Below are 25,280 nucleotides of genomic sequence, written 5' to 3'. Positions count from 1 at the left end.
TCTGTGTGTCCCGTTTGTGTCCCGTTTGTGTCCTGTCTGTGTCCGTGCGTGGGTGTGGGTGTGTGATATTTAGCCCTGTAAACCGTGCTATAAAGGTGAACATTTGAAGCGGAGGCAGCGTTGTGTCAAGCCTCTCTCTTTACTCTGACAGAATGATCTCTGCATCACTGACACAGCAAATGGATCTCTCCCTTCATTACCTTCATCTGTTTTTAATCTCTCTCTCTCTCACACACACACACACACACACACAAACACACACACACACACAAACACACTCTTGTTTCCCGACCCTTCGTTTTCTTTATCTAATAAAGTCCTGCTCCTTGTCCCCACCCCTCTCTTTCTGACTGCGTGTGTGCTCAAACTCCAGATGTCCTCCCACCTGTTCTCTATGTCCAAAATCTGTCTTTTATTTTCTCTCTCCATCTCTCTTTCTCTCTTGCCTTTTCCCCCTCTCCGCCCTGCTAAATTCCTCTGGCATATGGCCAGCTTGCCCTCTCAACCCCTTGTGTGTGTCGTCCTGTTCTTTTCTTGGGCGTGGCTGCCCTCCTCTTCTTTCATCACTCTCTCTCTCTCTCTCTCTCTCTCCGTGGGCCACGGCAGGCTGCGGTGAAACACTCCCCTTGTTTGGCTCAGGAGGGCCTCTGTTTGATGTAGACACACCTCTCTCTCTCTCTTTCTCTCTCCCTCTCTCTCTCATATCTGTCTCTCTAATCTCTCTCTCTCTCTCTCTCTCTCCCCCCTCTCCTTTTCTTCCTCTCTTCCTTCTCTCCCCCCCCCTCTCCTTTTCCTCCTCTCTTCCTTCTTTCTCTCTCTCTCTCTCTCTCTCCCGTTTGTACATTAGACTGTTTTAAGTCATACACAGGGGGCTCCAAAAGTCTTCGGACAGGGAAGTTTATTTTTCTCAATTTGCTTCTTCTTTTGCAATGCATTTCACCTTGTTAATGATATGCACTTGGCTTCTCAAACAAGCAACAAACAGTTGACTTGTCAAGAAGTTTTTACATTGTCTCTGATTGTTTCTGGTCCATCATGATGGCGACCTTCACTAACATTGGTCCTTATGTTTCCCAACTCCAAACACAAAACCTGGATGCAAGACTATACTGCTGTCTTACGCATTCACCGTTAGAGCTCACAGACACACCCATCTAAAAAGACACGATTGTGAGGTCAGTGCAGGAAAGAGCTGGTGCCTAAAACATGGAGACCATGTATAAAATGTGCTGTCATTTCTCAGTGGATCGTCAGAGAGGGACAAAATATCCTCAGACTAAAGCTAACTGTCTGCACCAATAGCCTTCTGTCATTTCAACTCCATAGTGCAGGAGAGCAGAGTCAAAATTATATATATATATATATATATATATATATATGTGTGTGTGTGTGTGTGTGTGTGTGTTAGTATATACAGTATGATACGGTGTGAAATGGAAAAGTGTTTGTAATGGGACGTTAATCTTTATCCCTGACAGAGAGAGCCATTCCCTTTGATCACATGATGTACGACCACCTTCAGAAATGGGGCCCCAGGAAACAAGAGGTTAAGTTCTTCCTGCGGCACGAAGACTCACCTGCCGAAAACAGCGACCAGGGTGAGCATTCTCCCCCCTCATTAGTCAGAAGAACCTGATTCGACAGTTTACTGATTGGCGTACAGAAGCATGTAAACATGTGTCATCACCTTTATGGGGCAGACTCCATTTGCTCCCTTCTCATTGGCTTCCATTAGTCAATGAGACTTTCTCATGAATTCAAAACAGACAATCTTGTACGTAGTATTATGAGGTAAGAGCACTGGCCTCTGAGTCATATTCATTAAGTCATGAATGTATTTCACACATGAATAGGTTTAGATGATGCCAGAGTGAAATGTGTGCTAGAGGAAGGGTCAGCTTTAATAGCAATCCCTGACTTTGCTGGCATTTCAGAGTGGAATTGTTAAGTCGTTAAGTGTGTGTGTGTGTTTGTGTGTGTGTGGTTTAAGGGCTCACTGCTTAATTAGGCCGAGTGTCTGTGACCTCTTGTGCCCTCAGCAGCCAAGCTGTAGGGAAACCACACACTGAATTGTTGTCTCTCTCTTGCTTTCTCTCTCTTTCTGCATCTAATGGATACTTTTGGTCTAATGAACTGGAACATGGTATCTCCAGTGGAGGGTGTAAAGCAGCAATCACCCTCTACTGAGTGACCGGCTGTTACTTGGTCAGAGATGGGCCATGTCTAGTTCTGAAAGTCCAGTTTCTCTCTCACTCTCTCTCTCCTGTTGTCTCTCTTTTGCTCTCTCTCTGTCTCTTGCGCTCTCTCTCTCTCTCTCTCCCTCCCCCTCTCTCTCTCTCTCTCTCTCTCTCTCTCTCTCACTCTCACTCTCACTCTGTCTCTCTCTCTCTGTCTCTCTCTCTCTCTGTCTCTCTCTCTCTCTTGCTCTCACTTTTCTTATTTCTCTCACTAATCTGTGTCATTACACACTCTCCTCTCTTACTGGCATTTTTCCCTCTGTGTGTTCACCTCAGTATTTCAGGAACAACACCTCTCTCCTATCTCCTGCTGCCACCACCCGATCCTCACCTTCCGTTCCCTGTTTTCCTCTTCTGTTTGTCCTCTTTCCGGTCCATTACCATGCTGAGCTCAGGTCCTCTCTTCTAACAGACAGGATTACCCTTACAGGATTGCTCTCCTGGATTAAGGCATATAAACCTGCACCAAAGACCTCTGTATGCCTGTAATCCGCTGAAAGCCCGTCTGTGGGAAAGAGGCTGCTTCATGTCGTCAGTCACTCACATATCCACTGTACGCTGACCTCACGCTGCTCGTACAGGACTCCCGGTTGCATCATCACCGAGCTTTTCTAATCGTCTAGAGTTTCAGATGGCCAATGTGAAGACACATGCCCACGCCGCTTTTCTGGTGTTATGAGAGGAAATGTGTTTGTGTGTTTATCTTAAACTCAGTTTGTGTTTGTTTGTTTGTTTGTTTTCCTTTTCCAGGGAGTCAGCAGTCTCAGGAACAGGCCAACAGGAGAAGTATAAGCAGCTCAGACAAGCACAATGAAAACGGGGTATGTTTAACTCGCTCTTTCTCCGCCGTCACAATCATAAAAAAAACCCCCGCCGAGCGGTTACCTCAACCATACAAACACCTGGGAACGCCGACCTGTTGGGTTAAACGATTTACATTCGATTCATCGTCGCCATCGCGCAAAAAACATCCACGTCAGCGCCCTGAACGTGCGGGTAGAACCCAAAGTCTGTCAGTCAGCATGTCTCAGCTTTTTAGACTGCTTCAAACTTAGAAATTTGACTCCATGCAGTTTCAGTTATGGTTATGGTTCATCTAACTAAGATCCACTGCATGTCTCCCATTCATAGAGTGGCTCTCTCTCCATATTCTCTCTCTCTCTCTTTTATTTGATGATCTACTTTATGATAAAACCTTCCTTTGGCTTTATTCTCCCTCATACCATCTGTCCCAGATTCCTGGCAAAGGGAAAAAAAAAAAAAAACACGTCCTGAGAAGCGGAACTAATTTTACCTTAAGGGACGTGGAGGGGGACACAGAGCATCAGTGCACACGGAGGAGAGAGAGAGAGAGATTCTTTAGGAGACAGTGGCATGAGTAATAGCACAGATACTCATCTGTTTCACAGTCCTTTTCTTTTTTCAGTCTTTTTGTTTTTTTGGGGTTTTTCGCTGTGAGGACGTATGATGTTTGAGGTAGTCAAGTGTACTGCGGTTGGACTGAAAGCCTCGGCTGGGGAGCTTATTAGCAAGGTTTTGTTAGTTTCTGTCACTCAGGTGTAGATTCGTGTTGTGCTGGTGATTTGAACGGGCCTCCCCTGTGACTAGTGAGTGGAGCGCCATGCACACGGATGTTTCCAGAACAGGAAAAAAACCTGTTGGGAAGGACTTCATGCTAAACAACAATGCAAATACACATTGGAATCACTTGTTGACTGCAGCATTCTATGGCAGACGTACAGATGAATTAAAACCAGTGCATTTATTTTGCAGAGAGTGAACATTTGCAGTGGTATGTCTAGTGTAATGTAAACAGTAGCATACAGATGACATCTCACACATTACTCCATTCAGCTCCGAACTCCTGTACAAAACTAGGCGTTGAAATTGGCATTGAGCCATTTACTCTTAAATCTGCTGTTTCACTAAGTACCTAAAGGTTTCTGTCTGGTTCTTTTTTTTTGAAAGAGAAAGATCATTTTGGCCAAAAGCTTTTATCTCTTTGGTCACTCATCCTTCATGTTCTTTTGGGCTGAGTTCACACCATCATGTTGAAAACCTCAGGTTGTAACTGCGGTCTCTTCTGCTCTGTCTTTACATAAGTCCAGGTGTTGGACAGACAGGGACACTCCCTGAGTAGGCATTAAACTGGACTCATTCCTGTATCTAATGTAATTTGAATCTAAATCCTGTTATTTTTCAGTCTGAATGAATGTAGAATCGGTCACTTGCAAATCAACTGCTTGTGGTCAGACTCCCATTGTTGCACACACATACAGATAAGTTGCATATCACACAGAGTCAACTTAAGTCATCTCTTCAAGCAAGTCTACATACCACTGAAAAATGGCTGGACAACATGGCTGGATCAGCGCAAAAACATCCATACAAACATGGCTGGATCAGCGCAAAAACATCCATATTTAGTTATGGTGTGAACAGGGTTTTGGTTGCTAAATGCGTAATTTAGAGACTGAGGTGCAGTTTGTCATGTGAACTGAAAAATAGTTCCTTTCAAGACCTGGATATACCCCAGCACAGTTTTGTGTTGATAAAGCAGGCTGTTGGAAAATCTGGTGAAAAGTTTATGTGAGGTTTAGGCAGGAAAAAATAAGCGCATAATAACAGAGAGAGCATTCTGGAGAGTCATCACGGCACCAGTGGCGTCAATTTCAGTTAAACTGGAAATTTTGTTGGTTCCCATCATGTTCTCTTTATACCACCACTTTCATCTATTTTCTCTCTGTTCACTGAAACTTGGGATAATCTTTGTTTATTCCATTCAAAATGTGACCTTGTTCTGTAGAACATTCCTGTCGGTCATGGGCGTGTGTACCCAAGGTCATAACAGTCAGTAAGGACAATTTGCAGGCGAGCGTGTTCTTCCACAGATGAGACCTCTGGGTCAGGCCTCCCGCGGTCCTGCATTTGTTTGGGCGGTTTAATCGGATGACGTCTCATTGTTGGTCAACTTGGCTTAGTCTACCTCCTCTCTCAGTAAACAGTCAGCCCCAGTTCAGGCTTTCGCCACACTCAGGATACTCACAACTCAGTGAAAGCCAAAACAACAGCAGTCCTGGACCACACATACCAACTCTAGTTTCCTTCTGCAGGCCTCTGTATGTTTGTATGTGTGTGTGTGTGTGTGTTTGTTCAGGAAAGGAGCAGACTGTTTTATATTGTCCTTTTTGCTCCTTTATGATTTTAAGGACTGCACTAGTTTCATGACATAACGTCCCTTAAGAGGATCAGAGTGCTCTTTATCCCCACGGCCTCTCCAGACTAGGGGCTTTTCTCTGCCTGCCCCTTAGTCCAAGCAGGGTGCTCACTGAAGTGCCTGAACACACACACACACACGCACACACTCATAAACACTCAGCCCATTCTGGTAATCCCTAAACACGTGTCCAGTCCAGAGAGAGAAATTAAGATGCAGATTGCCACCGCCCCTCCCTTGTCCTGTCCTCGTCTCTTACATTGTGATCTCTCTCTCTCTCTCTCTCTTTTTCCCTCTCCCTCGCTCTCTCTTTTTCTCCGTCTCTCTCCCTGTGGGCTTAACCACAGAGGGACTGTTGCCCGAGTGCAGTGGAGCATGACTGTGCATGCCGGTGGCTTTCTCATAGAAAAGCCTTTCGCTTCTTTTCTTTCCTCTCCATCCATCTCTCTCCCCATACCTCTGTCTATCCTTCCACGGCATAGCAAGACCTTCGCCCACACGGTCAGGATCCGCTTGCAGCATCTAGGGAGAGACAGACTGGGTGAGAGGTAAGACAGTTTCACTGCTCCATGGGGAGGACAGAACAAACCCACGCTATGCAAAACTATGAACGCTTTCCAGCTCCACAAATCTGTTGATTTGTGTTTTTTTTCCTTTCTGTTGGTCTTGCACAACTTGATTATTTTTATAGACGTATAGTTAACTGTTTGAGAACTGTTTGTAGCAGCAAGGAAAGAGATGGTGTGTGCATTGTTGTCACATCCACCCTGAGCGTGGTGTAAGGGCAGTCAGATGAAAAGTGGTGTCTAAGTCTTACCGATTCCAAAGAGAGCTGACAATTGAGAGTACAGAACAGGAGCCAGGCTCTGAAGGCTTTCCACTGTGTGGGCAGCTCAAGGTTTGCTAAAGTAGAGCTTTGTCTGTGTGTGGATGGCCAGTCTCTTGGGAGGTTACATATTTCTGTTTGTCTCGCTGTCTAGGTTCCTCTCTCTCATGAACAACAACAACAAAAAAACATGCTTCTAAATAGAAGATGTTTGGTACTGCATACATTTTTTGTTGCAGTTTTGAGCTGCTTGAGCCAGGTTTTGCTGGGTTTGTTGTGCTGCCAGCATTTTACCGAAACTCTCAAAAACTTTTTAAGGCCACAATTCTCAGGCTCCTGGAGATTCCAGTCACCCTTCTTTAGGGCTGTGGATTTGGTTTGGTATGTGTGCTTGGCTTGGTGTGTCTGCCCAGTACTTATGCTTTGCTGTTTAAATGTCGCTCTTCTTAACTTTAAAGAGGTTTCTTGGCTGTTTCTTGCGGACTTATGTTAGAATCTGAATGAGTCTCTCCAGTGGCTGAAACTGGCCATTGAAGAGTGATCAGATCTATGCAAAAAGAGCAGTTCTGATCTGTATATTCTCTTTATCTTATGATTTTTGCGCATAACACTCCATATGTTCATACTGAGCGATTTTTCGTTTTACTGGTGGTACAATTTGTCTTATGAATCTTATAAGACACTGGATGACTTGAAAACTAGTTCACTTTTTGTGTCCCAAAATACCACTCTCAATACTTTATGTTAACTTAATTACCTAGTTTTCACTGAAATAATTTCAAATGATTTGAAATTATGCAAGTGTGTGCTAAAGTTTGGATGTGATGGTAGTGCTAAATAGTATTTCAAATGTAACTGGTATTTTGGTAATTGTAGGTTTTTTCCTGTACTCTGAATACAATTGCAACTTACTTATTTAGCTGATGCTCTTACCTGGAGCGACTTAGACTCATTAACATCTATGTTAGAGGTCACACACCTCTGGAGCAGCCTCATGGTTAAGTGCTTTCTTCAGGAGCAAGGTGGGTACTGAGCTTTCATGTTTGGGTTTGAAACTCACGACCTACTGGAACAGAAAGGCACACAGACTGATCTGACCCCACTGATTTGCTGAGATATTCTTTTTTTTCTTTTGAAATGCTTCAGTGTTTTGTGGAGAAGGAACACTGAACACTACCTCACATTCTCACAGACCTGGACAAAACCTGAAATGTAACCGCTGTGTTTAGGGAGTTTATGTCCAGGTCAGTCTTCACCTCTGCATGTGAAGGAGGGGATGGTTTATGGTAAAGCCAGTATTGGCTCACTCTGGTTTTATTTATGCACAGAGATGCATTTTCCGCAGAATTCAGCAAATTTCATCACCAAGTCAGCAACTCCCAACTCAGTCAGGACGGGACATTTGATCAATAGCCTTTGTTAGCAGTTCCCTAATGACAATGTCTCACCATAACCTTCTCTTTCTCTCTGTTCCTAAATCTAATATGCTGTCAAAATAGCTCATTTTCAGAAATGCCCCTCTCAGGTTAGCTACATCTGTGAAACACTATTAAGCTAGCTATAAGCAAAGGGGAACAGACTTTACCCAACAGACAAACGTACACACATATGATTTACCATAAAATATTTAGGATAGACTTCCAAGATTGGTTTTGGGGGTAAATGTGTGAGGCACTGATGGTTGTGGTCATTGAAGCCTGTGGAAATTCCTGTGTGTGTGCGGACAGAAGACTTTTGGTATACAGAGCAGTGGAGCAGCCAAGTCTCTTGAGAACATGGCCACAGGCCTCAGTGACGGAGTGAACAGGCTCTTGTGGAAGGCTTCCCACTGACCTCCTTCTTTTGTCCTTTAATGAGTGAAGCTGCACACCACGCTGCATTAGGTTACATCAAGCATTCAAGGCTATAGTCAGGCATTTCAGTCCTCAAGGCTCATAGAGTGGATTCTCCATGTAAATGTCAGGGGGCTGGCCACACGTAAAGCATACTTCTATCAGGAATAGCCTGGACTGTGTTTTAACAGTAGTTTATAGAAGTTACCACCCAACACACACACACACACCTTCACATGCATACACACAAACACGCTTCCCACCTTTTACATGGAATGCCCCTCCCATACACCATGATTCCTCATTTACCGTATGTATCACGTCATACATTTGCCACATTAATGTCACTCTTCCTGTTTTTCAGGGTGTGTACATGTTTGTGGTATAAAACCCCCCTGCTGGAATGCAGAAACATGGGGCAGAATTTGTACACCTGTGTCTGGTTTAGAAGAGTGAGAGTCTGCATCTGGTTTAGAGAAGCGAGAGCCGTGATAGAGCAGGTCTGGTGAGAGCGGCTTTTTGACCAGAACAGGACCACCACTTTGTTCTTTGATCGTATAAGAACTCGGGAGACTGATTCTGCCTGTGCGACTCCAGGGAGAATCCACATAATCCAATTATCCTGGTCTGTGGGGGTTTCTTGTGTGCTATTGCCATGGAGACCACATTTTAAAGAGCAAATGTAATGTTTTGATACACTCCGGTTCGTGTGTGCAAACAGAAACCGATTCAGTCAGTCCTTGTGCTATGAATCATTCTTCCACCAAATTGAGTCAAGTCATTTTTGTGGTGGTGTAATGAAATTGGGAGTCGTGCCTGCTCTGATGGGAACTGTTCAGAGCTCTTTCATCTCTTTCATTATTGATCATGAAGTCAACTCCACTGAGCTGAGGTGAACTTCACAGGTACGTGCTGGCACTGCATATGCTGCTCTTTCAGGTTGTACCAATGTGTATGAAGACTATAATAGAATACATGAATGTTTACTTTGATGTCTCTGGTAATTCTGTCGTCTATTAGTCTGTCCATGTATTGTGCCCTTTTTTTTCTTCAAATAATAGAGTGATAGTGAAGCTAAGAGAATAAACAGTTACTGGTCAGGCTGAAGCCTAAATTACAGAGGAAAACATACATTTTATCTTTTAAAGGCAGCTTAGATTTGTCTCATTAGACTGGTATCTCAGACCCTCATTTTTTAATCTTATGTGGAGTTATCATCGCTGAAACACTTGTATGCATTAATACATTGATACCAAACATGGATATGTATGTATGTATGTATGTATACGTGTGTGTGTGTGTGTGTGTGTGTGTAACGGAGATATAAATATGTGGGTGTGAATTAGGCACTTAGTATCAGAACATCAGATCTGATTGTTGATCTTGCTTAATTAAGTTGTTACTCTGGTGTACATAGAAGAATTTCTTAATGTAACCTCAGTGCCACTGGCTGGCAGTTGTCATGCTGTGAAACTGCTGTATAATAATAGCAACTCTACCCAGTCCTCATCCAGTCCGTTGACAGTTGACAGTTGAATTTTTATCCCTCCGTGTATGCGTGTGTGTGCGAGTTTGTCAAAGTGCGTTTTCTCCCACGTCATTTTTCATTTTTGCCTCTAACAAGAATTCTTGTGTTTTTTTGGATTGCGTCCCTTTGTCGACTTGAGTTCACAGTGGGTACAGTTCAGGTCTTCAGGAGCTTATTTAAACTACAGAAGTACACAAGGGGAGCATACAGAGGAGAAAACGCTCAGTTATTTGAAGAAAGAAGACAGCGGTTAGAAAGCTGCCTAGCCATTCAGTAATAGCGGAACCGACCGAAAATGTGCAAACATGCGCATATTTTGGTTGTAAGCTCGTGGTTTTATGCTCAGTGAGGAGCTTCTAAAAATAGTCTCTTGCTTTAATGGATATCCTGATATCCTGCCGAAAATGTAAAGTTCAGTTTATCACATACTTATCATATGTGATTTAAAATGACCATTTGTTTGATCCACGCTCGATTGCCAGTCGCACGCTTCTGGAAAAATCCACATGATGTTTCTTTTTACGGATCGGTAATCAGTGACGAATGAAAGTCAATATAGACATCGTGCGGGAAGAGAGTGAGAGACGCACATTTCGCTCTTCTGTAGTTGAAAACGTACGTAACGGTCACTCCGTCTTGTGGAGCTCGAGCTATCCACAAATATGATTTTTAAGTGCGGCTTCGCCGTTTACTGATCACCCAAGACTGTAGAGTGGGCGTCGATGTGCATCGCTGAACATGGAATTTAAACACATGGAAACAGTCCAGGAATTGTCAGCTGAAGGAAAATGCAGTGAAATAAAACTACGGGCTTGCAGAATATCATGGGGGAACTCTTTGCAGGTAGTGTTTAAGTTAGTTCAGTGCTGCGCCATTATGACTTTGCTTTCGTTTATACATTCCATTAAAAGACCTTTAAAACTAAACTGTTGAATAGTGGTTTTCTTTTGACGAAGCATATTTTATGGATGACGTAAATTTCCAGTCTCCATTTTATTCAGTCTTGCCTGGTATTGATAGATGTCGGGGTTGACTTAAAGTTTAAAATACTAAAGCAAGTATTTAATGAGAGTTTAATAAGTGTTTAAACAGTCTTTTAGAAAGGGTTTTTGTTACTATATTGAATGAAATCGTCAGAAAGTTGGGCATGTTTATCGTTTTTCTTCAACTCAGCCTGAGCTCCTATTAAGAATAATGACCAGTGTCACTTTGTTTGCTAATGAGCAGTTCGGAGAGGTTAGAATAGAGCATTTCTCTATATATTTATGAATGACTCTCCAGGAGGGAATACTCAAATCAATGTTTTCGTGGTTTGGCAAATCCAAGCTGAAAAAGGGGACAGAATCCACAGTGCTGTAAAGACAAAATCTCACTTCAGTATGTGCACAGAACAGTGCATTTCTCTGCATTTCTATCTCACAGTTGAGACGGTGATTAACAGAGATCCACAGAATTTAGTCATGTGACAATGAAACTGGTCATTACTATGTTATTGGTTATTCAGTGAAATATTGATACATATTAGGTATGTGTGCTGTCTATCATTAGCTTGTCTTAAAATAGATTTAACTGGAGGCTGTGGGTGACCTATCAGTAGTCCACTGCATGGGGACAGAGAGGGATAGAGTGTGTGGACAAATTATTGATATGCCACCATGATTTAAGATGGAAATCAATCTCAGAGTGCATCAGAGGCATGATATCTTTATTTTGGTAAAAGTTTTAAATGTGTTTTCAAGAATAGAAAAGATGTTAAGTCGTATATTAAGTGTATCCCCCCCCCCCTTTTTTATGTCGTGCGTTTATGTGTTTGTTGGAAAAAGGGGAGAGCACCTGACTCCTCTGGAGTAGATACAGTATGTTCCGTTTTTAATTTGTTTTATAATATGACCATAGCGTCTGGCCAGAGTCTGAGATAACATACTGGTCAAAGATAAGATATCTTTTTACTAAGAGAGCATCACACTTATGGATGAGTGTCCTCCCTGATCACTCCCTGAGACTCATACATAGTGATACATTGTACATAATGTTTTCACACAGTATTTTTACTGTGGTTAATCAGAAAATGCCTTATGCAGTTTCCCATAGTAACTCCTGGAATGCTGTCTCTGGTTATGGGCTGTTAAGAAGAGTAATGCATCAGAAGTACTCATATGACCCAGGATCTGTTCACAGGCTATGTGACTTATGTAACTTCTCTATGGATTTCTAAATTTCACGCTTCTCCTGTCTTCCTGTGTCAGCCTGTCTTGGGGCTTGAATTGTGGACATGACTGATGGCTCAGCAGGGCAATTGATTTTAGCGCTGTGTATCGGCAAGAATCTGGTGATACGATACGTATCCCGATACAGGGGTTATGATTCAATACATTGCGATATATTGCGATAGTGTAAGCAAGGTGATATTTTGCGATTTTTTTTAAATCTAATTTTAGTTCCACTTGTTTAACATAAGCCATCTGCTGTTCCATTAGCTGTACATCAGAATGGTGTGTTGCTAAGTGTGCTCTCAGATTCGTTGTGTTCCCCGAGTATTTGATTTTGGCATGGCACATTTTGCAAACGGCATGGCTCTTGTAGGTCTCCTTAGTGACTTCTTTATCGTGGAAGCCGAAATGAGCTCACACTTCATCTGTGTAAGCCGTGGGAGCTGGTCTAACTCTTTCAGATTCAGCCATTGGTGGTAACATTAGCATTAGCAAACCTAATGCTACTGTAAGTGCACGATCCGTCCACTAACGTTAGTATTAGGTTTGCCAGTGCTAACGTTGGTGGTGCGCCAGAGAATTTCTAAATAGAAGAGAACTTCCACTCTCAGAACTTCCTGTTTCATAGGGGGTGCTTGTGACAGAGTCCAGAATGAATGGGGGCCTATGGAACTGTACCCCCAAAAATGTAATTTTCATGGGGTAAAAGTTTTTTTTCTGGCAATTATCAATTTTTTCAATATAAGGGGTCAAAACAATAGATATAGCTCCATTTTTAGATTTTTTATGGTTTTCAATTGTAGTAAAATGCCTTTCTGTAAATATTTGTGATGTCACACACCATGAGCCACTTCTAACGGCGTTAAGGCTTTATGGCATTTATTACCATATGTGGGATGCAGAATAACAACAACAAAATATACCTTAAACTTGGCTTTATTTTAATTTAATTTCCCAATTCATGTATCGTGTAGACATACAAAGAACACAGCACTCAAACCATGACTGGCATTAATGACTGCATGGCGCAGTCATTAACGCCACCATGACTAGTTAGCATACTGTTACATTCGCAATCAGTCGTAAATCCTTAACCAACCGATCACCATACGTTAGCAGCATTCTAGCATTTTATGGGCAAAGCTGCCTTCCCTGTGAGAAAAACAAAAGGACATTAGTATTTTTTCATTTCAGTTCTGGTATATAATCAGTACTACATTTGCAAAAACTACAATAAAATTTGGGCTTTTTTTGTCTAGAACCAGGTGTAAATAATTATTTTAGCCCTTTTGCTTCATTCGCTCCCCTTCATTGAGGACTCCCTTGCCAGTGCCCCCTAGGTGAATCGCAGCCAATTCCAGTACGACGGCATTAATAGGAAATGGACAGGCTCTATGTAGATACACCCTTGTGCTACTTCCTGTCTCAGTTTACGTTAAGTTGGAGTGGAACAGTCCAAATGCTGAAGAAAGATTAGCCTACAACACTGCTATCTAGCGGTCGGAGGTTTAAACACAACACAAAATGAACCACTGTCTGCCACGAATCTTTGCATGTAAACTATTATTTGAAAATTGATACAGTGTTTTTGATAATCGATACAGTATCATTGAACATAGTATCATGATACTTGATTTGATCAGTATTTTCTTACACCCCTAATTGATTGGTTGCTTTTTAGAGTAAGGGTCAGATGTTCCAAACTGGGCCAATAGGAGATGAGAACATAGAACAGCTTCTCCTCAGTACAGTTCAGACTGAACCTAATTAACTTTGTGCCCGATGCCATTAGTATTAGTTCTTCCTCTCAGCTGGGTCCTGCGTCATCTCATCGTTGTGATGAGTATTCTGAATTGAAAGCCTCAGGATTTCAAGGTTTAAGATAAGAGAGTATACCCAGTGCATCCTGGTTATGTGTGTGAGTGCGTGTTTATCATAACTTGGCCTTATTTAGTACAGTGCATCCTGTGGATCAAGTGAAGTGGTGTGCAAAAATATCTCTTTTTTTTCGATTAATCGTTTTTTTAAAATTTGTCCAGTTCGATATTGATTTATAAAATTTATGGATTGATCTTTTAGGCTAATATGCATTTTTCCCGGTTTTCTCGTTTCATTTCTGCAACAGTTAAACATAGGCTATGTCAGAGCCCATCTATTTAATTCTGTGGCAAACTGTCATATTAAAGGCAATGACTAGTCCCCCCATTAGGTGTCACTCTCTTGTTTACCTTGTAACATTTAACGAACTGCAAACACATAGAGGAAAACCCGCTACATCAATTTTTTTTTTTTTTTACTGTAATGCGACCTCTCAATATTCACCATGGCTAATGCAAGCTCCCTACTATCGTCTTCCCACATGAAAGCTGATGTGTGGAGCCACTTTGGATTCTATAAGCTTGACACTGGCATTGCAAATAAAAGCGAAGCACTATGTAAGATTTGCAATGCTGAGGTGAGATACAGCAGTAACACAACAAATTTGTGTTCCCTTTAGAGCTTTTTAAACATATCTCCAAAAGCTGCTATATAGTATTTCATGCCTCATTCCTCTCAAAAAGATATCCAATGGAATTGGATTGAATAAAATTGTTAGCTTGTGAATCAAAATCGAATTTTGACTGTTTTAGGCTCTCACAGACTGATAAGAATACAGTCAGGGTGGGCCACAGGTTTCCTCATCTAGTTATTCAGGCATTTTCAGTCTTATGATCTCTCTCGTGGTCACTTTTTTTATTTTATTGGTCTATCCCTCTGTGTCCATCTCTCACCAGGTTCCTGATTTGAAAGGCAGGGAGAGAATTGATTGCCTATTCACTCAGCCTCCCCGTAACTCTGACCGCTATCAGCTTTTGAAACCACTTCGCTCATCAATTCATTTTTGTGCCAATTCTCTCTCCCTCTCTCTCTCTCTCTGCCATCTGAGTGATATGGGCTATGTCCAGTCTTACCAGCTATACTCCTGCTTTTTCTACACATTTGAGTTTCTTTTAGACCTTTTCCGATCTCCTTCAGTTTTGTCTCCACTCTACATTTTATTTTGTACTGTGCCCTATTGAGTCTGACTGCTTTGCCGCTGGAACCTAATTGGCCTGTATCGTATCTAGCGAAAACCAATTAAACGGGCATTCAGTCTGCTTGTTCTTTCCACTGTGTATTATGTTTACCGTGTGGTAGTTCTGCTCTGCTGCCATGGTGACACCATGACGACAACCTCTTTGATGGACAGCTTGCTCTTATCTCCTCCAGTGCAGAGTGACAATGTCTCTGGCTGCTCTGTGCTCTCACGCAGCCCCGTTTACCACTGCCATTTCTCACCCTGATGAGCTCAGCACAGCACAGGGCTACGTTAGCATTAGCACGCCACCTATAATTAAGCCCTTAGTGTTAACGCACTGTTTCAGGACCATTTCACACCCTGCTCTCACTAAGAGCAGACCCCTACAGACAGTTGTTTTCTCCCCACTAAATCCAACTGCTATGTCTCAGCAAGACCCAGGCAGACCACAGACATGCTGTTATTGCTGTTGGTTTGGAGATGGGACAGTATGGACTGTGAATAGAACCTAGTATTTTATCCACTTATTTTAAAGTCTTTTAAGTTGGAGTTTGTCAAATGAAAATCTAACCTTTTTTTTTCTCTCTGTCCCCTCTCTGTTTTTCCCCTACTGCTTTCTCTGTCCTTATTTTGCTTGCTTCTGTCTTTCTCTCTGTCATTATTTCTCTCTCTCTCTCTCTCTCTCTCTCTGTGTGTATGTGTAGGTTGGGAACCCCCGTGTGGAGCTCACTCTCTCTGAGCTTCAGGAGATGGCCACGCGGCAGCAGCAGCAGATTGAGGCCCAGCAGCAGATACTCGTTGCTAAGGTAACAAGCTCAGATGTCCACAAACCTTGTGGGTGGTCCTTTTATGTTTTTCTGTGTTTATTTCGTGTGTGGCCATATCAAAAAACAGGCTCCAGTCCAAGTCTGCTTAATATTGCTTGGTCATCAGTGTCTAACTGCAGTAGGTGTAATTGCAGAAATTACAAGACAAGGACACAGTAGTTATGTGTGTGTGTGTGTGTGTGTGTGTGTGTGTGTGTGTGTGTGTGCGCGCGTGCGTGCGTGCGTGCGTGCGCGTGTGTGTGTGTGTATGTGTGTGTGTATAGAGCCCAGGTCATTGTCGGTAGGTAATGCTTCCTTTGTGTAGAGTGCATTATATGTATATTAAGTGATAGGGTTATCATTTACAACTGTTATATAGCTACTGCTTTTGACAAACGGAGAATGTTTGTCTGCTGCATTCAATATATTTTTTTTTAATTGAAAAAATATAGTGTTGTCCTGATGAACAATACAGTGAGATTATTGTCACCTGTATTTTGCAGACATTTGTATTATGACATGTGGAACAGCTATTTATTCTGCTCTCATCTGCATTTTCTATGACATAGTGATTAGCTTAGGACTTTTCCCCAGTCTGTGTTTGTGACAAAAACTCGGCTGACCTGGAATTTATTGACACGGGCGGTCAGTTCTGACTGGCAGACAGCGGAGATGTCAGTTTCTTCATGATGAGCAGGGAAATCTGCCACTACACCCAGATTCTTACTGCCCACAGTTGGAACTGTAGGCTAAAATTTTTTCCAGATATGTTATGCTAACAGTTAGAGTGAACAGTCAGTTGGTGTGTGATGGAGAGACTGTGTGTTCTAACGCTGACTGCCCAGTCAGTTTTTTTCCTTCACAGTGTTTGGCTATGTGTGGACTTCTTAAAACATAATCCGGTATTATTTGTATGAAAGCTATATTGCCTGTTTTGAGTTGCATGCATACATGTGTGCTATAGATGCTTAGAGTTCTTAATTCCATGCATTAATTCTTTTGTTTGAGTGTTTGTTATTTTGCGTCCCTTTGTTGAGGATACAGATGTGTGTTTATGTGGAAGCAAGCTTAGATCAAGCTGACAGCTCTGCCAGTATCCACAGAGTGCCTGCAAATTGTCTTCTCAACGTAAAGCCTTTTGTGAAGCACGTGTCCGTATCCGCTATTGGTCACAGAGCTGCATACTGCGTAATTCGTCGGCATTGTGTGTGTGTGTGTGTGTGTGTGTGTGTGTGTGTGTGTGTGTGTGTATCCTGAGTGCACTCTATTCCCTGACAGCTACACAGCTGCCCCAGGCTTAGAGAGGTGCTGCTCTTGTCTATAATGCACTGAAGTAAATGGTCCTGCTAAGAGCTAAGCTTTGCACTGTCATCATAACTATCATAAGCCACAAACACAAGGGATTGATTTTTGAGGGATTTCTATTCATTAGGAGATGTTTACTCTTGAGTAATGAATGCATAGCTTTGCGTGCGTGTATGTGTGTGAGAGTGTGTGTGTGACAGTGTGTGTATGAGTGTGTGTGTGTGTGTGTGTCTTGGCTCGGTTTTTTGTATGTAGCATTTGTTGCTGCTTGTGTGAATGTATATGTGGATTTTTTTTTTCTCCTTAATTTTTTTTCACCATCATGCCCAGCAGCTGTATCTTTTTCTGACCACCCCCGCTTCTCCCTCCATCTCCTCTTTTTTCTCCCTCTGTGTGCTCCTGTAGGAGCAGCGTTTGCGGTATCTGAAGCAGCAGGAGCGGAGGCAGCAGCAGACGGCCTCTGAGGCGGAGAAGTTGCAGAGGCTAAAGGAACGAGTGGAGAGTCAAGAGGCCAAACTGAAAAAGATTCGTGCCATGAGGGGTCAGGTCGACTACAGCAAAGTCATCAACGGAAACCTGTGTACGTTACTGCTAACTCTCATTGTGTGGAACATTCTGTGGTGCATGCAGACTGTTGCCATGGCACTGCTCAAATCCAAGACAGGACATAGGACAAGTGTATGAGTCAGTGAATGGCAAATTCACATGTGCTGAATGGAAGTTGTAGTAATAACCTACATAGACTGTAACTCAGTAGGAAAAAGTTTGTCTTTCTCTTGCCAAAGCTCAGCTTGGTGTCCTCAACAAACACTGTAAACCTGCAGCAAGAGGTGAACTGCACTGGAACATTAAAGACATTAACATCAGCGTCATGATGTCCGGAGACTGCTATGATTTAGTACTACACCATAATAGCGAATATTGTAGTAGGTCTAGCTGTACTGTTCAACATGTAAATATATGAACTTGACGTCACGTCTGAAAATAGACCCTTTCAAAACCTAACTAAAATAGAAACTCCATGGATTCCACACTTCACAACCTGACAGAGTGTAGGTGTATCAGACAATGATGGAAAATGAGTCCAAACTGTAAGGTGAGGTGAGGGGAGAGCTCTACAGAAGAGAAGGGGTGTGGGGGTGTGTGTGGGGGTGTGGGGGGGGCTTGTATGTTACTTCCTAACATACAAGTTCTAAGTTCTAAAATTACCTGTATGCTGCCAGCATGGAACAGCAAGACCCAACAAGCTGACAGATCAGCTAGGCCATAGGATAGAATTTAAATTGGCACAAGTGTGTATACACTGTTGTACCATAGTACATGGGACAGCCTTTTGGCCATGTTCAGTCCAGACTCCCTGTGTAAAGGTTTGTGTTTTGGCGTGTTTGTGTGTATTAGCAGCAGAGATAGAGCATATCAGCGGACTGTTCCAGGAGAAGCAGGCAGAGCTGCAGGCAGCCATGCTAAGAGTGGACCAGCTCAGTCAGCAGCTGGAAGACCTGCGCAGGGGCAAACTCAACGGCCTGCAGTCGCTCAGTGGTCAGGTCACAGGGAATGCTGCTCTGGAGCTCCGCAAACTCTACCAAGAGTTACAGGTGCATACACACTCACATACACCTTCTGTCCACATCACTGTAGAACCAACTATATTGCACATCCTCTGTCCACACCGCTGCAGAGCGGGCTCTTTCACACCGCAAGATTTCTCAGTTTAGGCGCTTTCGCACCGGAGGAACTTTTCCATAGTTCTTAGAACTGTTGGAGAAAGTACCCCCTTTTTCGCATGTTCACACCGCAGGAACTTAGAACGATTATAGTTCTTAGAACGCTGTTTTGAGGGGCTTTTTTAGCTCCTACTTCAGGGTAGGTACTTTCGCAGCGCAATAGGAACCTTGTGACGTAGGTGTACAGCCATTGGTCCAGATGCAGGTATACGATGATTGCAGGCGCCATTTTTAAAGATCCGTGCTAAATATAAAGTCTTGGACCGTATTACATTTTGTTTTTGATATTTATGCCTAAAAATGTCTTAAAATGTCTGTAATTGTAGGAGGGGACTCTTGGTTTTTATGTTTTATTTTACCGGTATTTTATATCCCCCAACAATCACCATTTTGCAACGTCCAATGTATATTTGTACATTTGTACATTGAAGAGGTAGCGTACACTCCGCTTCGGTAGTTGCTTGTGTGTCCACTTGTGTGGCTGTGATCCGCATTTTACACTAAAATAAGAATGTGTTTATCCAGCTTACGATTTGATCACTGCGGCGGGGAAAAAGGAGAAAAAAAAACACGATGCTGCGAGTAAGCGTCAGGCACAAGCGCTATGCTAGCACCCGAAAAGTACTATGCCCATCAAGTCATTCACTGCTACTGCGGTGGTAAATGCATAAATACATTGGGAAATTATTTTTTCCATTGGACTGGGTCTATCGCCATGCAGTTTTATTTTCGTTAATGAGAAGGCAGTTATAAGTTATCTAATGTGCTATCAATATTTCTGTCATTCAAATTCAATAAAACTCATTGTTTATACTGTAGTCTAGTTTGTCGATTTCTTTTGCTGCAGTAATAGCTCTTTTTTTCCTTTTGGAGGTATTTAAAAGGTCTTAAAAGTGCAGCTATCCTGGTTAGTCGTAAACAACAGCTCTTAGCTGCTATACCGTCGGCCGGCTTACGTCACTTCAGCGTTCCTACTGGCGGTGCGAAAGCAAACAGAAAAAAGGCCCTAGAACGAATGTAGTTCTAGGGGAAGCTCCACAGGGGGTAGTTCCTATCGAATTAGACCCTAGAACTGTTCGGTGCGAAAGCGCCTTTTGACTACTTGTTGCACTAAACTTTATCTAAATGATGGTTTGTCCGATTGCAGAAAAATGAGATTTCCCACCAGACAACCTTTTAACTGAACATGTCTGTTTAACGGAGAACTTTGGTGATTAAATTATCCCAGAGGTCTATGGCCTGTATTTGAGCTGTGTCACTTATGATTTGTGTATATGAGTAGCTGACGTTGGCGTATGTGATGTGGTTTTCTGATGGAGTTTCTCCTTCAGATTCGGAACAGACTGAATCAGGAACAGAACAGTAAGCTGCAGCAGCAGAAGGAGCTGCTGAACAAACGGAACATGGAGGTGACTCTGATGGACAAACGCATTAGCGAACTGCGCGAACGCCTCTATAAGAAAAAAGCTGAGGCACGTCAAAAAGAAAACCTGCCAGTAAGGCCAGGACGACTCAGACACACACACACACACACACACACAAACCACAAATACATGTTTCATGTGAACATTGTATGCAGAACACATAAGTAGTTGACCAGTTGGGAAATGGAGCATATGTTAATTATAGACTATCATATCAAGATTGATTTGACAAAGTGACAAAGCTGCCCAGTTTTATTTAACATGCTATCAGAAATCCGGACTTTACAGCAGTAGTATTGTCATATCAAGCAATCAAAATCAAGACATTTCACAACATCATATAAAAACATAATATAAGAGTTTGTCTGAGGTGTGCTAATTAAAATATTGTTTTTGACTAATATCCTATCTCTTTCTCTCTATCTCTCTCTCTCTTGTTCTCTTTCTCTCTCTCTCTCCAGCTGAACAGAGCTAACGGTCCTCCCTCACCCCAGCCAGCCCCTGGTAGTTCAGGGCGTGTGGCAGCTGTGGGGCCCTACATACAAGTCCCTGTGCCGGGCAGGCAGGATGGGGGATACGGGATGCCACCAGAGCCCCTAAAGCCTCAGTCACTGGGGGTTAACAGCACAGGCAACCATGCCCGCTCCAAATCAGGTCATTATCTAAACACACTCAGACATTCTTTAAATGGTTTTGCTTTGTTCATCTGAAATATAATATTTTCATAGTTCTTGGATAAAAAAAGCAGGGGAACAGCGTGCAGGTTTGAGTTTAATCAGCTGCTATATTTGACAGAATTATCTGTAACCGTTTAACTGGCTTTAGTGGAACTGAGAGTAGATTTGCTTAAAAAATTAAACTTATAAGTCAGTTGTGTCAGTCTATAACTATCAATGGCCAATGCAATGCACATCCTGACCAGCAGAGGGGGCCTGTGTGTGTAGTTTGCCCTCTATCAAGTAATTTTCTGCGACATTGCTTTGGCTGAACAGTGGTTTGTTTTTGCAATATGTGTTCAATATTCAGCTCAGTTCAGTAGGATCAGCCAGTTTCAGACTTTCAGACGGGATCGTTTTAAAGTGAAGATGTTTAAACAAGTACTTTTGTGCCTCCATAATATGTCAACTCCTGATACTCTTCATTTACTTTTCATTTTTGACCTTTTCTTTCTTTCTGTCTTTCTGTCTTTTTTTCTCCTCCACCAACTTTTTGTGTGCTGTCTTATGTGTGATATATGTGTTTATGCACACGTATGTGTCTCTGTCTCTCTCCCCTCCCTGTACTATTCCTGTCTATCATTTTCTTTGTGACATGTGTCTTACCCGTGTGTATGTGGCCCGCTCCTTTTTTTTTTTTGGTGGGGGGGCGGAGTCAGATGGCGTGAGAAAGGCCCCCGGCCCCTGGAAGGTCTCTGATTTAGACATCATAGTGGACCCTGTCCCGCCGTCCCCTCCAGAACCCCGGCCGGGCCACGGGGCCCCAGCCTCCTCTTGCTCCACCTCGGGGTCAGACGGAGCCTCTCGTGAGTCGGCAGGTGTTGGATGGTGGGCTGGAGGGATGGCCTCTGAACCTTACTCAGTGTAGTGAACAGGATCACCTCAGTGCTGACCACAAACCTCCGGCCGATGTCACATTCATATCAAAATGGAAACATATATATTTACATATACATCTATATGGAAATACATTTAGTGCCACTTACAAGCAGAAAATGCCTGCATTTAGGTGCTAGGCAAAGTGAGCCCACACTAATACATCCACATGTGATACTAATACACTCTTCCTCTTTCACAGTAAGGGTTATCTGATAGTCAGTAACAAGCACAGTTAAAAATCCCTGAAATAGCATTGGTGAGTCAAAGGTTAACAATTTCACAGAGATGGACCTTGAAAGAGTAGGATTGCCCTTCACAGCAGTGTAGTTTCAGACTGTGAGCTAGGCCAGGAAACCACACAGTTCATAATGGTTGGATCACTCTCTCAAGCATCAGATTCTGGACCAGACTGGATCTGCTCAGCTCTGAGACAACAGGCTCTTCAGCATAGTGCTGATCCTGTGCGTGCGCGTGTGTGTGTGTGTGTGGGTGTGGGTGTGGGTGTGTCTGTTTGGATGTCTGTTGGCATGCGTGCGTGCGTGCGTGTCTTTGTGAGCAAGAGAATCCATCCGCATTAATATGCTGGAATGGCGTTAATGTTGTCTGTGTAAGAGTGTATGTGTGTGTCTGTGTGTGTATTTGTGTGTGAGGGAGAAACTATGCTGATAAGGTTCACTGGGCTCTCTCAACCTTCAAATCCTTAATCAGTACATCATCCAGATTCATCTCAGCAGCAGTTACATCAGTAAATCTGAGACTGGTTTCATGTCATACCACCCTCTCACTGCATAGACTAGTCAATATAACAACTTCCCCACATAGCCTGTTCTGTGTAGAAAAAAACAAACATATGTTTTTTTTGTTTTTTCCTTTTTCCTTTGTCAAAGTTCATCAGTCTGTTGAAGGATGGCATTAGTAATTAAATCTCTGTTAAAAACTACACAGAAAAAAGTAACATTGACAAGAACATCTCTGTTTAATTACGTTGTGGTACGGACATATTAGCCAGAATTTATTCCTGTTACAAGTCAGCCATGCGTTGGTAGTCATATAAATTCAATAATTCATCAAGGGCTTATTGATCAAATGTTGGGTTGAATTAAGTGTATTGCTGGGTTAGATCACACATGCACACTACTGTGGGCTTTCAGGACTGTGGTTTGGAAAGCACTGCCCTGATGTGTGAAATTTGTCAGAAACACACTCCAGTTCTTTTGAGGTGGCTTTGAAGGAAACAGTGTGCCAGTATATACGCCGCTGAGCGCTGCATCCTTCTGCAGTGTTGAGATGCTATCTGAAAACAGTTACCAAAAATTGACTTCACATCTGTCAAATGCTCAGTAAAAATGGCTGAGTGCTGAGAGAAAGAGAATTCTCTGGCGTCATCTGGTCGCTGATAGTTTTGTGTCTCATGTGTGTCATCATCATCATCAGTCAGTCAGTCAGGGGATTATTTCCCAGCTCTGCTTCTGAGTTCAGCACCACAGGACCATTTGATTGCACATTCTCATTCTGCTTGAGCGCCAGTGTCTACCCGACTGATAATCAAAGAGCAGACGTTGACTTGAATAAGGTGTGACCGTGCTGTAGTAAAATAGTAGTTGAAAGGGTTCAGAAGTTTGAAATGAAAGGGGAAAAGGGTTAAAGCATTGCGCAATATTTCATTAGTCTGCAGCCTTTTTCTCTGGAACATGTCACTTTCTTTTTTTCAACATAGCCACGTTTAACACGAGCATAATATATATAGTGAGTTCACAGCTTTAGTGTGTAAGATGTTTTAAGTAGTTGCTTTGTATTAATGACTGATGGTAGTTTTGCATAGGGGCAGATATTACCAATGATGTAGTGAATATGACACTGACAGTCACGGAAACCAATTTTTGCCAAAGTGCATTCTCCATTTTTCATCATAAAGAGAGTGGTTGTTTTTTACATTTCTTCAAGTCTTCCACTCTTCCACATCTTCTATTTCTGAACACCGATTCAAGCTCTACAGCGCTTCATATTTTTCTCCATTGTAATTTTGAGAGCAAATGAGGCCTTCAGTTTTAGGTCGGTGACATTGTAATTACTGGCACAAGCCTCCTTCAAACAAAAACTACATTATAGTTTAGATACTAAAAAGTCTTTCTGACTCTCTGTAGATGAAATTTTCCATTGTAGAAAGCATAGGCTTCATCCTGGCTCATCTTGACTAATTTAACCACAGGTCAGAGTACTGGCTTACTGAAACACATCTAATCAGTGTGGATGTCATGTAATTGTGTTTCTTTCTCTGTCGCTCCACTTTTAGCTAATGATGCTGGCTGGCCAACCATGGGCAAACCCAGTGCTTCTCTGAAGCCCCCGGATTTAAAGGAACCTGGTTCAGATACGCTCATCAAGACTGGCTCCTCTGCCAGCATTCCCGCAGACAAGGTCATCCACCGGCATCTCACACATTCAAACACACACTCCTCCTCTCGTTCCAACTCTCGGCTTGACAGTCCCTCTAGCACTTGTTAATTGAATGTCGTTTCAGAGAGACCATTTCAGGCTTGGCTTCCTGAATCTGGATCTATTTGAATTCTATATTAGGTCTCTGTTGTTTGTGACATGGGTTTGCTTACAGTGCTACTACTTACTTAAAACCAAACTCTGTTTGTGTGTGTGAGTTTGTATGTCCATTGGGGTAAATGCTTTTGCATATCTGTCCTTGTAGATTCAAGACACTTCTAAGACAGGCTCAGGTCCACCTCTCTCTAAGCCCCAGCCTCCTCCATACGGTGCCCACACAAGTTCCCATCCCAGCGTCAGCACCCTGTCTTCAGCCAACTCTGGTTCCACCAGCTCTCTGGACCGCCGTAAAGATGTCCCACTCCGACCTGTACCTTCCCTACCCACCAACCCCCCGAATCCTCCCACCCAGCCCCCGGCCTGGCCACGGGTGCCTCCCTCCACAGGCTCATCCTCCCAACAAATCCAGCAACGCATTTCCGTGCCTCCCAGTCCCACCTTTCAACCCAGCTCGCCTCTCTTCCCCCCTGGAGAGAGACCCGATCCCCCTCTGGCTGTGGCCGTGCGCCCCTTCATCCCAGATAAGGGTTCACGGCCACAGTCTCCCCGGAAAGGCCCGCCCACTATGAACTCCAGCTCCATCTACCACATGTACCTACAGCAGGCAGCACCCAAGAACTACCCACTGGGCAACAAGCCTGCCGTCAAAGCAGGTAACACACCAGTGTTAGAACCTCTTACCACACTGGGCTAGATACAATGTCAGTGGCAACTAGAGTAGAAAACTATACAGGAGAAGTATTTCTTTTTAGAAGTTAAAATTTGTCCTGGGTATAAATTTATACTAATTTGATATGTATTTAAAGGTATTTATGCAGATGTACTGGGTCTTTCTCTAAGGATGGACATTTTTATCTTAAATGTGATGTTTCTCTTAGTTTTACAAATGTCAAAAAATGGACAGTTATATTTTGTAAAAACTTTTTTTTTTGGATAGCGTTAAATGTGTTTTGCTTTCTTTG

At 42.9% G+C, this 25,280-nt stretch overlaps 1 protein-coding gene across 1 annotated transcript in view; it reads left to right on the top strand.

The window, feature by feature from the left end:
• Window positions 1–25,280, top strand: part of ppp1r13bb (protein phosphatase 1, regulatory subunit 13Bb) — a 39,553-nt gene that overhangs the window by 9,543 nt on the left and 4,730 nt on the right. Inside the window, exons 3-12 of the mRNA XM_030772155.1 lie at window positions 1,479–1,598; window positions 2,988–3,058; window positions 15,613–15,714; window positions 17,425–17,599; window positions 18,418–18,614; window positions 20,075–20,215; window positions 20,629–20,821; window positions 21,543–21,689; window positions 24,008–24,180; window positions 24,464–24,971. Coding sequence (XP_030628015.1) covers window positions 1,479–1,598; window positions 2,988–3,058; window positions 15,613–15,714; window positions 17,425–17,599; window positions 18,418–18,614; window positions 20,075–20,215; window positions 20,629–20,821; window positions 21,543–21,689; window positions 24,008–24,180; window positions 24,464–24,971 — 1,827 coding nt within the window. The remainder of the gene's footprint in view (window positions 1–1,478; window positions 1,599–2,987; window positions 3,059–15,612; window positions 15,715–17,424; window positions 17,600–18,417; window positions 18,615–20,074; window positions 20,216–20,628; window positions 20,822–21,542; window positions 21,690–24,007; window positions 24,181–24,463; window positions 24,972–25,280) is intronic.

The sequence above is a fragment of the Chanos chanos genome, chromosome 4, assembly GCF_902362185.1.
Source record: "Chanos chanos chromosome 4, fChaCha1.1, whole genome shotgun sequence".
Lineage (NCBI taxonomy): Eukaryota > Metazoa > Chordata > Actinopteri > Gonorynchiformes > Chanidae > Chanos > Chanos chanos.
Note: the sequence above shows the minus strand (reverse complement) of the source record. Positions and strands in the feature narration are given on the sequence as shown.